General features: G+C 35.1%; 1 protein-coding gene across 1 annotated transcript; it reads right to left on the bottom strand.

The window, feature by feature from the left end:
- Positions 1–77: 77 nt before the first annotated feature.
- Positions 78–16,440, bottom strand: lamc2 (laminin, gamma 2). Its single transcript, XM_073848625.1, has 22 exons — positions 16,245–16,440; positions 13,313–13,489; positions 12,115–12,238; positions 11,878–12,020; positions 11,659–11,790; positions 11,375–11,564; positions 10,052–10,164; positions 9,475–9,690; positions 9,213–9,389; positions 8,316–8,549; positions 8,062–8,198; positions 6,019–6,175; positions 5,734–5,939; positions 5,474–5,553; positions 4,332–4,469; positions 4,080–4,224; positions 3,764–3,913; positions 3,416–3,530; positions 2,856–3,052; positions 2,485–2,643; positions 2,290–2,392; positions 78–717 (listed from the first exon to the last, which is right to left on the bottom strand). The coding sequence occupies exons 1-22, from the start codon at positions 16,318–16,320 to the stop codon at positions 461–463; spliced, it is 3,426 nt and encodes a 1,141-aa protein (XP_073704726.1). The 5' UTR covers positions 16,321–16,440; the 3' UTR covers positions 78–460.
- Between the last annotated feature and the right edge of the window lie 425 nt (positions 16,441–16,865).

The following is a 16,865-nucleotide window of genomic DNA, read 5'->3' as shown; positions in this document are numbered from 1 at the left end:
ATTTCTACTTTATAGTGGCTATTCGATAAGCATTCAAAAAATGAAAAGTATATTGCCGTGACAATAACTCAATGTCCTTGATGACATTATTGAATTTAATAAAACAAAACAGAACACAAAAGAATGAAATTGTTAGTTTGTGCATTTCTTTCACGTTTGAAAATATGTTTCATTAGATGCTGAAGCAGACGGAGAACAATTACAGATAGGGTGCATTTAAATGAAATATCTTTGGCAATCATGCAATATCATTTACCTCATTTCAAACTTCACAGTAAAAATTTTCAAAATTAGAAAAACAAATTAAACTGAAAAAATAAATACTAAAAAATTCTCTCACATACAGTAGTACAAAATCATGTTATGACAATAAACAGTCTTTAGTTAAAAAGTAGCGCTGGTAAGTTCATAGATTAAACTATGTAAGATTGTGATTTGGCCCTGCAGTAACTCACAGCCTTTACGGCCTTTCAATAGGTGGTATGTTGTAACAGCCATTAGGGATGCTTTTACGGATCTCCTCTAAGTTGGCAATGTCAGCCAGGATGGTGTCAATGTCATTGATCATGCCTGCAATGGTGGCTCTCTGCTGAGCTTCCTTCTCCTCCAGGTCCCTGAGTCTGGGCCTCAGCTCCTTCTCCACACGGCTGCGGCTTTTAGTGACGGCATCCTCAAGCTCAGCCAGTCGTGTGTCGTCAACTGTCCCAGGAACTGTCCCTGAAAAATAGTATAACAGTCATGAATCCTTGCTCAGCACTGGGATAAAAAAATTGGATATGAAAATATATTTAGCAAAAAAAAAAAAAATATATATATATATATATATATATATATATATTTTAGTTTTGCCTCCGACATGCCATTATCAAATGTTTTAACTGATATTTTATGTAAGATTCTCTGACAAAGCTTGTCAGACTTGACAAGTGTTATCACAATATGTATTTTATATTACTAATGTTTGTTAATTGAAATAAAGCCAAACTAAAATATAAATAAAAGATTAAAAATGTTGAAATTTTTTAAAATAGTTCAGAGTGTTAAATGTTTAACCCAACCTTCTGGGTAGTTTTATTTAACTCAACTATTGCTTAAAAATGACTATATTTTCTAGCTTAAAATCATCCCAAAATATAGGTTGGAATAGATTAGAAATTAACATTTATTAATATGTTCAATAAATGAACATTTATTAATAAGTTGAATTTTTTTTAGATCGTTTATTAATAAATGTTCAAGTCTGCATTTATTTGATCTAAAATACAGCACAAGCAGTAATATTATGAAACATTTTTACTAGTTAAAATAACTGCATTCTATTTGAATATATTTCAAAATGTAATTTATTCCTGTGATCAAAGTTTTGCATTTTCAGCATCATTACTGAGATTCACATGGCTCTTTAGAAATCATTCTAATATGCTAATTTGCTGTTAAAAACATTTATTATTATTATTATTTATGATTATCAATATTTAAAATAGCTGAGTACATTTTTTCAGCATTCGTTGAAAGCTTTTGTAACATTATACACTGACTATACCAGTCAAAAGCTTGGAGTCAGTATAATTTATTCATTTATTTTTGGGGGAAAGAAATTATAGAAATTAACACTTTTATTTAGCAAGGATGCTTTAAATTGATCAAAAGATAGAGACATTTGTAATGTTACAGATAAATGCTGTTCTCTAAACTTTCTATTCATCAAAGAAACCTGAAAAATTCTACTCTGTTTTAAACATAATAATAATAATAATAAATGTTTTTTGAGCAGCAAATCAGAATATTACAATGATTTCTGATGGATCATGTGACTGAAGTAATAATTAAAAAAATTCAGCTTTAAAATCACAGGAACAAATTACATTCGAAACCATATTTAATAGAAAACAGTTATTTTAAATAGTAAAAATATTTTAAAATGTTAATGTTTGTGCTGTACTTGGGATCAAATAAATGCAGGCTTGGTGAGCAAAAGAGACTTCTTAAAACAAATTTAAATCTTACTGTTCAAAAACTTTTGACTTATAGTGTAAATGTCTGATTTTTAATTTAAAACCTATCTTGGGTTCATTTTTAGCCAGCCATATAGTAATTTTTAAACATTTAACCCAACCGCTGGGTTTGTCCATATTTCTCCCAGCACCGGGTTGTTTTTAACCCAGCATTTTTTTTGAGTGATTGAAAATAGAAATAACATTATAGTATATAAACTATACTAAAATAACACTGTTTCACACAGAACTTGAGTGCATGTATTGTATGTAGTGTATTATTGTTATAACTCACCTCCCAGGGAGCTCATAATATCAGTGATTGACTTCAAAGTATCGCTAACAGCTTCCCTGGCATTATTTGCATTTTCAAGTGCCCCAGCGGACTCTATGATGGCCTGGTTTAACAACGAAGAAAAAGAAAATTTAGCATATATCTTCACATTACATTTGATTTCAAATATCTTTCACCATAAGCAGACATTCTTACATTGTTTGCTTGAGTTAACTGTGCTTTGGCCTTGTTTTTCTCTTCATTCAGTTTGTCTTTAGTTACAGATGCCCCTGTCTTCAGTCCATCCACGTCCTCTTTCAGTTTAGTGGCAGCTTCCAAAATATCCAAAGAGGGCGGAAGAGCATCTGTCATTCCCTGTGGAGACACACACAAGCACCCCGTGAGCACATTCAAAACTTTCTGTATATGATTCAAATAGACTCACTCAACTCAGGTCATTTAGTAAAGCTAGTGACAGACGTTATGAGAAACTGAATAGGTCTTTCTGTGAAATTTACGTAATAATAGCAACTGTTTTTGCTAAATAAATGGGTGAGAACTCAAGGTAACAGGTCACCATATTGTACCTCCAGTTTGGTTGCAGTGCTTGTAAGTGTGTCAATAGTATCCTGAGCATCTCTGTAGTGAGTAGACATTGCATCAAGAATGTCTTGAGTCTGAAGGTTGTCAGCTATGGCATTCTGGATGGTGGCGTTGATAGCAGGAAGCTTTCTAATAGCGGCATCTGCCAGATCCTTATTACCACTGAGCTGGTCATCAAATCCTGAGCAAAACACAATAGAGGAATGGATATTTTTTAAAGGGTTATGGTTACTTGTGTTGGATAGTTTAATTAATGATAGAACATTATCTGAAGATTGCACAACTGGTTTAACACTGATTATGACTACTAAAACTACTTTAAACTCAGCACTGTCATCATAAAATAAATTACATTTATAATATATACTAAAACAGAACATGTTTTTTTGTAATAATAACAGATTAGATAGACTGCAGATTAAATTATCCCTGTAGCTAATCTGTCCATTGTTTCTCAAAAAAAAAAAAAAAAAAAAAAAATATATATATATATATATATATATATACATATATATATATATATATATATATATATATACCGTACCTTTGAGCGTCTCTAGTGTCTTATCCAGGCTATCCTTGTTGTTGGCAAAGATTTCCAGAGATTTATTTTTAATTGCTTCAGCTGCATTTGCCCTGGCAAGAAGTTTGTCTTGAACCTTAAATAAAACAAAAGCAATTGTTAATGTACCTCTAGACCTAAGAACAGCCATTAAAGGTCGATATTTGCACAGATATATTTAAATCTTTTCACAAATTCTTTTGTTGTCAGCATATCATCAACATAAGATTCAGTCTTTTTCATTTTCAATCACATTCTTACACATATTTACAAATATTGGTTTCTGAACATCTACACTACCAGGAATGTTTAACAGAAGATCGGGTTTACCTGTTGGAAACCTTTGGCCTTATTGAACAGATCAGTCGTCTCTTTCTGCTCATTGAGCATATATTGCTGAAAGTCCTGGTACTGTGATAAATTCCCCTCCACCATACCCTTCAGACCATCGAACTTGGAAACCACATTAGCAATGTCCTTCTGCAGAAACAGAAAAATAATAGTACACATTGTTCATTTTATAAACTACAGTACAAACATTTTGATTTAAGCGAGTGGGGTTTGAAAAGACACTTGCATCTCCTGTATTCCCCAACTTTTACTTAAACTCTTCTATTTACATAAATATTTAATTGTGACTGACTACCTTCAGGGGCTTTGGAAGTTTCTTCTCCAGGTCAGATAACTGTTTGAGAGCATTCAGAGCCACTCCACTCTCCTTTCCAGCTGCATCAGTCAGTTGAATAGCCTTGCTATCCATGCCAAGCACTTTAGTTACGTCTGCTTCATACCTGATAACAACATCATTAGAAAGTAAGGTCACAGTGCTTATCTCTGTGGAGAAATTGATCTGGTTTAACAATGTTTCTAATACAAAACTAAGCTATATGCAACTTACTGTTTTTTGAGGTTCCTGAGCTCATCTTTGACCTTGTTTTCTCGGCTGATGACACCACGAATGAGATCTACGGCTTTCTCAGATTCTGCTAGAGAATTGGCTGCAATGGTCTCCACTGTCACTGCCTCACCTTGGTGTCTGGCAAGAAAAAACCCTTTAGTCAATCTTTATTTTCAGTCAGTCACATATTTTGGGCACAGCAAGAAATGTACTGCAGAGGAAATGTGAAACCCATAAGACCTTAGTTCATTTTCTAAATACAAATTAAGTTATTTTTGAGAAAATCCAAGAGCCTTCTGACCCTGCACAGACAGCAATGCAAATGAAATATTCCCAGGCCCAGAAACGTAGTACGGACATGGTTAAAATAGTCCATGTGACATCAGTGGTTCAACCGTAATTTTAAGAAGCATTCCTCTGCACATAAAAAATAAGGCGCAGCGTATATGTCTTGGTACTCTTAATAATGGTGGAAGACGTGATTTTGGAGGAGAAGAATTGTTGAATTAAGTTTTTTTCTTTGCACACAAAAAGTATTCTTGTAGATTCGTCAAATTGTGGTTGAACCACTGATGTCACATCGACTGTTTTACCAATGTCCTTACTACGTTTCTGGGTCTGGGAACATTTCAGTTGTGTGGCTGTCTATGCAGGGTCAGAGAGCTTTCAGATTTAATCACAAATATCTTAATTTGTGTTCAGAAGATGAACAAAGGTCTTGGAATGACATAAAGGTGAGTAATTAATAACAGAGTTGTCATTTTTGGGTGAACTATCCCTCTAGGCATTTTTAATGCAATGTTTATTGTTTGTAAGGTAAAACCATGCTAAATGTAAATAAGGCAACACATGTAATGCAAATAAATAATCATGCATAGTTATGATATCAAATCCAATCTAATTCTACGTTTTAGTAAATTCTAAACATTTCAACGTTTGATTTATGACTTTTTTAGCACAATGAAATGCCTTTAAATGATAAAGGCTGGGTCCTGAGGCAAAAACAGATGAGAGCCACATTTTAATGTAAAACTATGAATGTATTTGTTGGCTAAGCAACTGCCTTATTAGTGCACATGCAGTTATGGATTATGTTGTGTTGTTTCACTGTTTGTAGCATTTGAGAATAACACATGACTTACTGCTCAGCAAGATCAGCAGCTGTCTGAACCAAATCAGACAAGGTGTCAGCGCCTGGCACCGCATCACCTGAGGGAAACTCCTGAAATAGACATATGAGGGAATGAGGGAAATGCTGAGATCTTTCAAAACAATGATTATACTTTTATTAACCCTCTATGTGATGTAGGCTGTAGAAACACCCAACTGAATACCTAAAGCTAAAAAACCCATCCATATTAATATAATAACATGCATAAAAATATAATAATGAAATACTTACGGCCTGTTGGATGTCCCGTTTGGCCTGTTGCAGTTTTAACCTGATGTCACTGATGAGTTGACGGATTTCTGAAACTTCCGTTCTGTACTGTTGATCCTTGTTTTTGATCCCATCGACTGTTGTCAACAAAGCCTCCATTTTTCTGTCCTCTCTCAGTTGGGATCGGCTAATGCTCGCTAGTTTATCTTGAAGCTGTTTCTCTGAATCTGTTTGGTAAAAAAAGTCAGTCTTAACAATAAACTAACTAGACACAAATAAATCAAGATAAATAAAGGATTTACATACTTGTGAGTTCATTTGCTCTAAATTCCAGGTTTTGCACCATGACCTCTGCGGCCCTAATAGCCCGTTCCATCTGAGCACCGTTGACTGGAGCATCATCACCTCCAATTCCTTTAAATACATCCTCCATTTCTTGCAGCTGCCTTGCATAAACCTCTATCTGATGAAAAAACACAACGTTTGGCATTTATTTACCATCATTTGTCAAGTTATTTATATACCTCTACTTTAACAGGTTTGCAGGGACTGGATCCCATGCTACAGTAAATGCCATCATTTATTGTTTCCAATCATTTTTAACCTTGAGTGAGCAGGCTTATTTTTTCTCTTGTTTTACAGATTTGGTAAATGCACTAGAATTAACAGCAGTGTGATTCTCATACGCTGGTCCCTTGGCAAACAGCATATTTAATTCCACCCACACAGGCAGTGTTCAAGATCAGTGCCAAAGCAACATACCGTTACATCACTCTCCAGATAATAAACAATCATCAAATCCAGCAGGACTCACTTGTTTTTTTTCCCACACAGCGTAGTGTGTAAAGCGCTTGTTTTAACTTAATATTAAATGATCATTATTTTCTCATACACCCACACCCACACCCATTTTATACGTTTTTCTCTTACAATTCAGACTTTTTTCCATGTAGTTGCAAGTTTCGCAATTTTGATTCAGAATTGTGTGATACAAACTTTTTTCTTTTTCGCGAAAAAGACTAATGTGTTCTCAGAATTGTGAGTTTATATTCTGACTTTATAACACGCCATTCTAAGTACATATCATTCTTTTTTCTTCATCAAAATTATCTCAATTTGCGAGTTTATATCTCACAATTCTATGAAAAAAGGTAAGAATTGTGAGATACAAACTCAAATTTGCGAGAAAAATTCAGGATTGCGAGTTTTTATCTTGCAGTTGTGAATTTGTTTCTCACAATTGCAAGTTTATATCTCACTATTCCAACTTTATAACTCACAATTGTAAGTTTATATCACACAATTTTGAGAAAAAATTTTGAATTGTGAGTTTATATCTTGTACTTCTGACTTTATAAATCGTAATTGTGAGTTTTTATCATGCAATTCTAAAAAAAGAATTGCAAATGTATATCTTGCAATTCTGACTTTTTTCTCAAAATAAACAGTGTTCCAACCAATCACCGTCAGGGGGTTGGTGTTGTGGACTTTCGTACTGGTGCAGGGATGTGACAGAGGCAGAGCGAAAGTCCACAACACCAACCCCCTGACGGTGATTGGTTGGAACACTGTTTGTTTTTCTGTGGAATGGTTGGTAGCACCGATTGTTTTTTTTTGGCATATCTCGGACCCTAGGCTGACCACAGAGACGCATTTTTTTTACAGCCAATTTATGGGGCAGGCAGCGAGCGGATCGTGAAGAAAGGTCAGCTGAATGTGACACTTTATGTTTCAGGCTTGAAATCGCTTATACAACCTTTAAGTCAGAATTGTGAGATAGACTCTAAGAACATTTCAATCTTTTTTCCTGTCAGAATTGGACTATTACCAATTTGCAACTTTATATCTCACAATTCTATGAAAAAAGTCGGAATTATGAGATAAAAAATCGGAAATTTGCAAGAAAAAAGTAAAAACTGTGAGATTCAAACTCACATTTGTGAGAAAACGTCTTGCAGAATTGCAATTGTGACTTTATTTCTTGCAATTGCAAGTTTATAACTCACTATTCTGACTTTATAACTCACAATTGTGAGTTTATATCATGCAATTCAGAGAAAAAAAAGTCAGAATTGTGAGTTTATATCTCTCACTTTTGATTTTATAACTTGTAATTGTGAGTTTTTATTATGCAATTCTCAATTTATAACTCTCAATTGCAAGTTTATATCTCACAGTTCTGAGAAAAAAAAGTCAGAATTGTCAGATGTAAAATAAATTTTTTATTCTAAAAACCTTTTTTTTAATTCAGTGGCAGAAACATGCTTTCATAATATTACGTCTTGTATCATACTAATATATTTTTATTAGTTTTTTTTTCTTTCTTTTTTCAGTTCTGGAATGTCTTACCTTGTTCTTGACTGGGTTAAAGCAGGAAGGACATGTTGATTTGTCACACTTGAGTCCGTCATAACCCTCCTTACACTTGCACTGTCCTTTATTGTTGCATGAATTTGACACAGAACCCTGCCGGTTGCAGTTACAAGCTACAGGGAGAAAAGAGCAAAACTGAGGTGACTTTCAATGTTTTTTTCCATTTCACTTCACTAGTACTGTCTGCAACATTACAGTCAGGCTTGTGGCAGTCACCATATTTTTCATACCCTGACATGGCTCTGTGGGGTAACTGTGGTAGTATCCATCTTCACAGTTCTCACAACTGGGGCCGGTGCTGTGATCCAGGCACTTACGACAATCCCCTGTCCGACGGTCACAGTTGCCGACAGCGTTCTGGTCCATGTGGCCATAACATTGGCAAGGCTGACACTGTTTGGGGGGGCCGTACTCTCCCAGAGGGTCTCCGTAGAAACCGTCATCACAGATTTCACAACGAGAGCCTTTAAAAAATGTGTTATTAGTAAATATGGGGAATAGCTCCATAATGATTAACAACACAATCATTTATTACAAAATCTAACCCATGATTTTTAGAATCCTACTTTTATAGTGCTTTTTTAATTTTACAAATTGACAGAGCCAGTTATTATTATCATATTGAAAAGAGCAGCCAGAAAATGAAACAAGTTTGGGTCCCACTTTACATTAGGTGGCCTTAACTACTATGTACTTACATTTAAATTAATAATTTGGTACAATGCACTTATTGTGTACATACATGTTTTTACATTGTACTTATATTTTTAAAAATACCTGCATATAATTACATCTGTAATTATTTTCTGTAATTACATTTATAGTTACACTTTTGACCCATCCATTATACCTTAACCCACCCTTACACCTACCCATACCACCAAACCTGTCCCTAACCTTACCTATATACCACCTTAATATAAGCAAAAGTGTTTTGCAATTCAATATGACCACAATAAGTACATTGTAATTATTTTATGATGTAAGTACATAGTAATTAAGGCCACCTAAAATAAAGTGTGACCCAAGTGGGTGTACATAATAACAGGCTTTTCAATTTTGGGTGCACTATCCCTTTAAGAACATCTACGTCATGTTTCCCTGTTCTTTTACTCTGTGTTCCTCACCTGTAGTTCCCCGGGGACAGCGAACGCACATCACCTCCTGGGTTCCTGGAATAACATAGCAAGCCTCACCCTCGGGACAAGGACACCTCTGGCAGGAGTTGGACTGTTGGCGGTTGACATAATAACCTTTAGGGCACATCTGCAGACTTGGTATCTCATCAGCCGAGTAACAACCTCCTGTAAACACAACAAATCCATTTCTCATCTCAGATTTTTTTCATAACTAAAACACCAACATGCACTAAATACTAAAACAACAAACCTGTTTCTGGATCACATGTTCCACCCTGACAGGAGCAGGGAACACAGGGGCTTTCGGGGCCTTGACCAGGGAAACGTCTCCTGTATCCAGTGGCACAGCGTTCACAAAACAGTCCATCATAACCAGCAGGGCATGAGCACTTTTCTACCCAGACAGCAGGTGTCCCGGAACCCAGGCTAGCTGACACCAGAGAGACATCATCCAGATAACCACGTCCTGTTGTAAAGCAGATATACAATTCTTTTATTCTGTATTATGTTATGTGTGCATGTTTCCAACAATATATGCAGTTCAGTAATACATTATTGGAATGACTTTTTCTGTGTTTAAGTGCTATAAATGGGTCCCAGATGCAGCTACCAATCCAGAAAATGTTAAAAAGGACAACCCAGTAACTTTATTTTGTTAAGCCTGTTTCTGCAAGCATGTGAAAAAACAAGCTGATCAAATTTCACTCCACCGTGAGGTAGAAAGAGGTTATTCTTATAATATTATGGCCCCTTAATCTGCACGTTTCCACTCATGATATATTACATATTGAAAAAAGGGGGATAATAGGTCACCTTTAAAGACTCACCATTTTCACCAAATGTTCCTCTGATTTTAATGGCGGTAAGGTTGCTCAGAAGTTTTTGAAATTCTGTCGATGAGAGCTGTGGTTTCCATTTGCTGCCAGGCTGTTCATCCAGTCTGTAAAGTATAATATGCATTAGAATACTGATTATCAGCCTCAGTCATACACCTTTAAAAAATGGTCACATTTGTATATAAACAGAACAATCCAAATATCTCTAAAATTAACCAATAACTGATATGGTACCCATATATCAAGTATCCCTAAAAATTCATAGACTTAAACAGAAGCACGAACCAGGGCAAAGTAAGAACCAGTTATGGCCTTATGACCGATATGTGTTTTTCATGGCCGATGTCGATACCGATTATTACAGATCAAGTAGAGCAATAACCAATATTTTGAACCAATATGCAGTCAAACCAAAAATTATTCAGACACTAGATATAATTTATTTATTTATTTAATTCATACAGTGGACTACCAGTAAAACTGATAAAAAATTTGGGACCAAAAATTATTCAGACACTTTGACCTGACCATTTTTGCTTAAGTGTTTTTATTTAATTGCTAATCCGACCTACACCACCGAGAGAACAAAATTAAAGTAGTTTAATTTACAGATAATGTACTAACCCCCTTGTCATCGAAGATGTTCATGTCTTTCTTTCTTCAGTCGTACAGAAATTTTTTTTTTTTTGAGGAAAACATTTCAGGATTTCTCTCCATATAATGGACTTCTATGGTGCCCCCGAGTTTGAACGTCCAAAATGTAGTTTAAATACAACTACAAAGGGCTCTAACTGATCCCAGCCGAGGAAGAAGGGTCTTATCTAGCGAAATGATCCATTATTTTCTAAAAAACATTTAAAATTCATATACTTTTTAATCTCTACACAGAGTACACACAGAGTTAGACAAGATGAGCATTTGAGGTTAAATATAAATTGTATTTTTTTAGAAAAACAATTGTTTTGCTAAATAAGACCCTTCTTTCCTCGGCTGGGGTCATTTAGAGCCCTTTAAAGCTGCATTTAAACTGCATTTTGGAAATTCAAACTCTGAGCCACCATAGAAGTCCAGTATATGGAGATAAATCCTGAAATGTTTTCCTTAAAAAAACATAATTTCCTTACGACTGAAGAAAGAAAGACATGAATATCTTGGATGACAAGGGGGTGAGTACATTATCTGTAAATTTTTGTTTTGAAAGTGAACTACTCCTTAAGCATTGCTTGGTAATTGGTCAAAAAGTATTGATAGTTGTGTAAATATTGTCATACTAACTGACGCAAACATCTATTTATTCCAAATGATGTGACTCACTTAAATGTGTAGGTGATTTTCTTGCCACAGGAAACCACAGTCCTCAGGTCTCCTAGCGAAGCAGACACTCTAAGACCTGCTCCTTCTAGGATAACATCAGAGGTGGAAGGACGACGGACACCTCTGTCCAGACGCAGAGAGAAGCTGAGCGTCTGACCGTAGCTCAATGCCTGATTCCCCAGATAAGATGCTACAGCAAACACAGAAGCACAGGAGTCAAGGAAATGGTAATACATCATTGATGCTATCTTACTGATAAGTAATAAAAAATGTAACCAACATACCAGGAGCAAACAGATAAACAGGAAGGATCTCTTTAGAGATGACCTCAAGGTCTTTGTGAGTGGGCGACCACCTGAATTGCACTTGCGAAGGGTTCACACCTTGAGCAGTTGCGGCTTTCCAGCCCTCAGGTCCTGTGAGAATAGACAAACATTTGAATTAAACCAGCAACTAAAACCAAATGAGATTTGCTAAAATCAGAGATTATATATTAACCTCACCATTTTCAAAAGTCGAAGTGATGTTGTAAATGGAATATCCCTCAGCTGAGGAGCACACGCTTGAATGGCCATTGCAAAAGCAGGGCAGACACTCCTCTGTATTATATGTGAGACGGCCACTGATACGTGACCGACAGCTTACCCTGCATAAAAAGAACATTGATTGAACCAAATAATCCTGCATAGTGATAGTTAGATACAAGTCAGAGACAAGGAGGTAAGGTTCACTGTTCTCACCTCAAAGGCTGACATCCACTGGCAGTTACTAGAGAGCCATCCTGACAGCGGTCACACTTTTCTCCATAAACTCCTTGTTTGCAGGCACACTGTCCCTCATTGTTGCAGACCAGTCCTTGAGAACCTGAACAGAACAAAGTGTATGCATTTTGTACAACTTGTACAGTCAGATTATGCCTACATAGTGTTAAGCCAAAAATATTTGGAAACTATTAAAAATGGATCAATGTATTTTCATCATATAACAAAGTAGCAAAATGAGAATAATTTATTTTAAAAAATAAAGCACACCTTTTAATCGAAATTTTTCATAAAACAAAGTTGTCAAATTTTAAAATATGAAAAAATAAATTTATTGTTTAACATGAAGGTCAGAAGTTTGAAGTGAACTTTGAGGAACATGTTCATATATTAATATGATAAACTACAATGCTGTTCAAAAGTTTAGGATCAGTAAGATGTTTTTTAAAGAAGTTTCTTTCACTCATCAAGGCTGCGTGAAACTGTTTTGTGAAATATTATTACAATGTAAAATAATATTTTTCGATTTTTTTCAGGATTCTTTGATTAATAAAAAGTTAAAAAGAACAGCATTTTTTTAAATAGAAATATTTTCTAACAATATACACTACTGTTTATAAGTTTGGGGTCAGTACATTTTTATTCTTTCTTTTTTTGAAAGAAATTATTACTTAATAAAAAGGGTAGCAAAAACTTATATTGTTAGACAAGATTTATATATATATATATATATATATATATATATATATATATATATATATATATATATAATTTTTTTTTTTTTAGAAAAATTGACTACAATGTCCAACACAATTGAAATAAAACTGAAATTGTGATATAATTTATACAAATACTTTTAGAAATACAGATTTTACATTTATTTTTATATTTTATATTTATAATTTTATACTGAAGTTTGTATCAGATGTAAGTTCATATTACAATATGTAACAAAATACATAATAATTTTGACCATGAAAGAACCATGAACATGCAAATGTGCAGTTTTATTACTAAAATATTAATTTAAATTCTCAGGGGGCACTTTGAGTAAATATTTATGCCTCAGGGGTTTGTTCACGTGACTTGGAACATAAAAGGAAAGAAAATACATTTTTTACTTTTGAAAGAACTCTCTTTTTAGAAAAGAAAAAAAGATCTTAAAGTAGCAGCTCACCTGCAGTGTTGCAGTTGCAGGGCGCACAGTTGTCTCCTGCCCTCTGGTGGAAGTATCCTTCCTTACAGCTTTCACAGTGACGCCCTTCTGTGTTTCCCTGGCAGTCTATACAGTAGAGTCCCAGATGATCTGCTCTGCAGTACTGTGCCTTACCATGACATGAACAGGTAGTGGAGGCTGCAAGACAACATGCCAAGATGAGTTACTTGGTGTCAATAATGTTTTGAGCACCTACAAAGACATTCTGTGGTTAAAGAATCTGCTGAATAAGTAGACATTTTACAGTCTTTGAAAAGATAGTATCACTGCACATTGTCATATTTAACTGGCGCCAGTCATGTTTTTAGTGGTATTGCTGTAATCATGGCAAAGTAACATCTAAAGACCGTCTTACACCTATAAAAACAAACGATTTCCACAAACGCAGAAAATTACACCACACCCTAAGGTATATTGACTCACTTTTCAGGATATTATATAGACAATTACTCAAACCCACAAACCATAAGCTGCCGGAGAATACAATGACAAAACCACACATGTCTAAGGATCAACAAGTATCTAAAAGACTCTCCGGACATCCAGGGGTGGACAGCTTTTAAAAGAGAAGAAGAAATGCCCTCAGCTGTGTAAATATATAAGACCATGTAGGATTACTAGCAATAAAACACCCTAGTCCATGTTCAGCCAGGCCTACAGTGTGCTGAACACACAGACAGTAATGGATGTTAAATAATAGGCCGGCTTTGTGGGTAGGACAAGCTCACTCTTGTAGGTAATTTATCGCAAAGGAATAATGAGGTAACATCGAGTCAGCATGAACCAAACCTCATCCACTCAGAACAGACATTCCATTCCTTCTAACAGGGTAACATCAGGGTCCCTCACAGGTGAGCAACACAGGCAGGCAGCAACAACAGCCTCTCAGTGAGAGACAAAACTACCCAGCTGTTAGACAACAGTCACCCTTACAAGGCCCCAGGACTTTTTTTTTTTTTGGCACAGACTTATTACCTTGACATTAGAAAAGTTAACACTGCCTCAAGTGTGTTTCTAATTCTATGGCTGAAGGGAGTGACTATAAATAAATAAAAAAACTGTAAAAAATGACAGTCTTTCTCTCTGCTGACTGCCATAATTAATCTCTCTTTTGGAAAATCTTTAAAAAGCTAGCGTAAATGTTCTTCTTGTGCAATGAGAGCAAATGCGAAGGCAAAAATCATATTTGTGACCCTGGACCAAACAACCAGTGATAAGTAGCCCAGGTATAATTGTAGCAATAGCCAACAATACATTGTATGGGTCAAAATTATCGTTTTTAATTTTATGTAAAAAAATCATTAGGCTATTAAATAAAGATCATGTTCCATTAAGATATTTAGCAAATGTCCTATTATTAATATATTAAAATATAATTTTTGATAAGTAATATGCATGGCTAAGAACTTAATTTGGACAACTTTAAAGACGATTTTCTCAATATTTTGATTCCAGATTTTCAAATAGACCAAGTTGTATCTCGGCCAAAATATCGTCCTATCCTAACAAACCATACATCAATGGAAAGTTTATTATTTCAGCTTTCAGATTATAAAAAAATCTCAATAAAATTTTTTTGACTCTTATAAGACAAGTTTTGTGGTCCATGGTCACATTTGCTGTAGTCCCGTTCACCAGTTCATGACGACTTCCGCTTCTGAGATTCTTCGAAGTGTAAAAAGAGTAGGCTACAGTACATAACAATGTGGGTTGTGAACAATTATGGGGCATTTTAAAACGCAAAACGCTACACCGAATAATGTAAACAAATATATTTTACTTGACAAAAGCTAAAGCGGCGCGCATGCACAAGACGCTGAAAACGCAGCATTACGCGGCGCAACTGTATCAAACGTTTACAAACAATTAACATTGTTACATTGTTTTCTAGCAAATGCTTAATTTTCTTAACTATAAACGTTTTTTCCTGAACACGGAAGTATATATCGGATATCCGACTCTTAACTGAAAGAATGCTTTGCTTTTCAAGTCTGCATTGTTTCTAGTCAAATTAGGGTAACGTTATATTCCGAGCTAATAATAATGTTAAACCTATTAAAATGTTTTTAAAAAGCACATGGCTCCATAGCGCCATCACTTGGCAATGTCGCAATGACCGTCATTTATCAGTGCCTCACTTTATGAGTGTGTAGATGACACGAAGCTGCGGACGTTAGCTACATTAAAAACAGATGGATGCTATTTGAATGGGTTCCTATGGAAACCGGAACAGAAAAGCATTCAATCTGACGTTAGAATTCGTAATGGCGGCGCTCATCGTTTACTCAGGAAAAAGGTCTATAAAAACATGTTACTTTCAGTTAGTATTAAGTTATGTATAATAAGCCTATAATAGCCTAGACCACTCTCTCAGAAAAAGGAAAAAGATGTCACTGTGGCGGTACCTTTTTAAAAAAAGGTACGCTTTTGTTCCTTTTAGTACTGTGCACTTTAGGTATGTACCTATAAGGTACCAATATAGACTGTTTAGGTACGAAAAGGTACCACCCCAGAGACAGCTTTTTCCTTTTTTTATATTTTTCATTTTTGTTCACTGCAATTCACTGTACAGTAAATACAGATAATGTGGGGCACTTTCTGATCATTTGTCAGCCTATTAGTGTACTATAGCCTACTATTCCATTTTACAATGTTAAAAATCAAATAGAGAAAAATATGAATTCACAAACTTATTTTGCTAGCTGCCCCACTTTCACATCTTGAAGTAACTTCATCAAATGAATTTATTCTATAATCTGTTTATCAGACAAAAAACGGCGTGCTTACACATCACTTAAAGATTTTAGTAACACAAAGCAAATTAATAGCCTACTACCTATCAACACTATCATAATGTCAAAATGAATTAATAGGCAGGCAGAACTTTACTTACATCGGACTGTTCCGTGAACTGGAGACCAGATGCAAACCGCGCAAAGAAAGATCCAACTGATCTTCATTTTCCACATCCAAGAAACAAGATTTAACGCCGTGTTCTCTGTTTTATACTGTCTGGTCGATATAAAGGATACAGATAGTCCGTTAGTCCTCGGTGCGATGAGACGGATACCCGACGATTGTGCCAGCTGATCCCTGAGCGCGCATTTAAAAACTTACCACCTGACAAGCGCGGGCACGTCAAGCTCCGTGTCTCAACTGTCCATTTACTCACGAGTGATTCACAGAGCATATGCGCCTGATAGGAAATGTATCATGCCATTCCTCACATAAAGACGTGTTTGATTAAATGCCTGCAACTACAACACGAAAACAATTAAACCCATTGTTCATCAATTATTTGGATCTGAATGTACACTATGATATGAAAAGAAAGATATTAATACCTGAGTCTGTGTGTGATATAAGGTAGTACTGTTGTTAATGAAATGAAGCAGAAAACATGCAAATTCGATAAACCAATTTAAATGTTGTTTGTTTTATTTAAATTCATGTTCACGTTTTTAATTACCATTATCTAAAATAAAACTCGATACTGTCAAACGATTAACCCCAT

The sequence above is a fragment of the Garra rufa genome, chromosome 10 (assembly GCF_049309525.1).
Source record: "Garra rufa chromosome 10, GarRuf1.0, whole genome shotgun sequence".
Lineage (NCBI taxonomy): Eukaryota > Metazoa > Chordata > Actinopteri > Cypriniformes > Cyprinidae > Garra > Garra rufa.
The sequence above is the reverse complement of the archived record's forward strand: the minus strand, read 5'-3'. Positions and strand labels throughout refer to the sequence as shown.

Bases quoted from the DNA above. Each gene is read 5' to 3' on its own strand.
- lamc2 (XM_073848625.1), bottom strand. From the start codon at position 16,320: ATGTGGAAAATGAAGATCAGTTGGATCTTTCTTTGCGCGGTTTGCATC. The intron at 10,165-11,374 runs GTGAGTCACATC...TATACTTTACAG, and splicing joins AAAATCACCTACACATTTAA to ACTGGATGAACAGCCTGGCA. The intron at 718-2,289 runs GTGAGTTATAAC...ACTATTTTTCAG, and splicing joins TATTATGAGCTCCCTGGGAG to GGACAGTTCCTGGGACAGTT.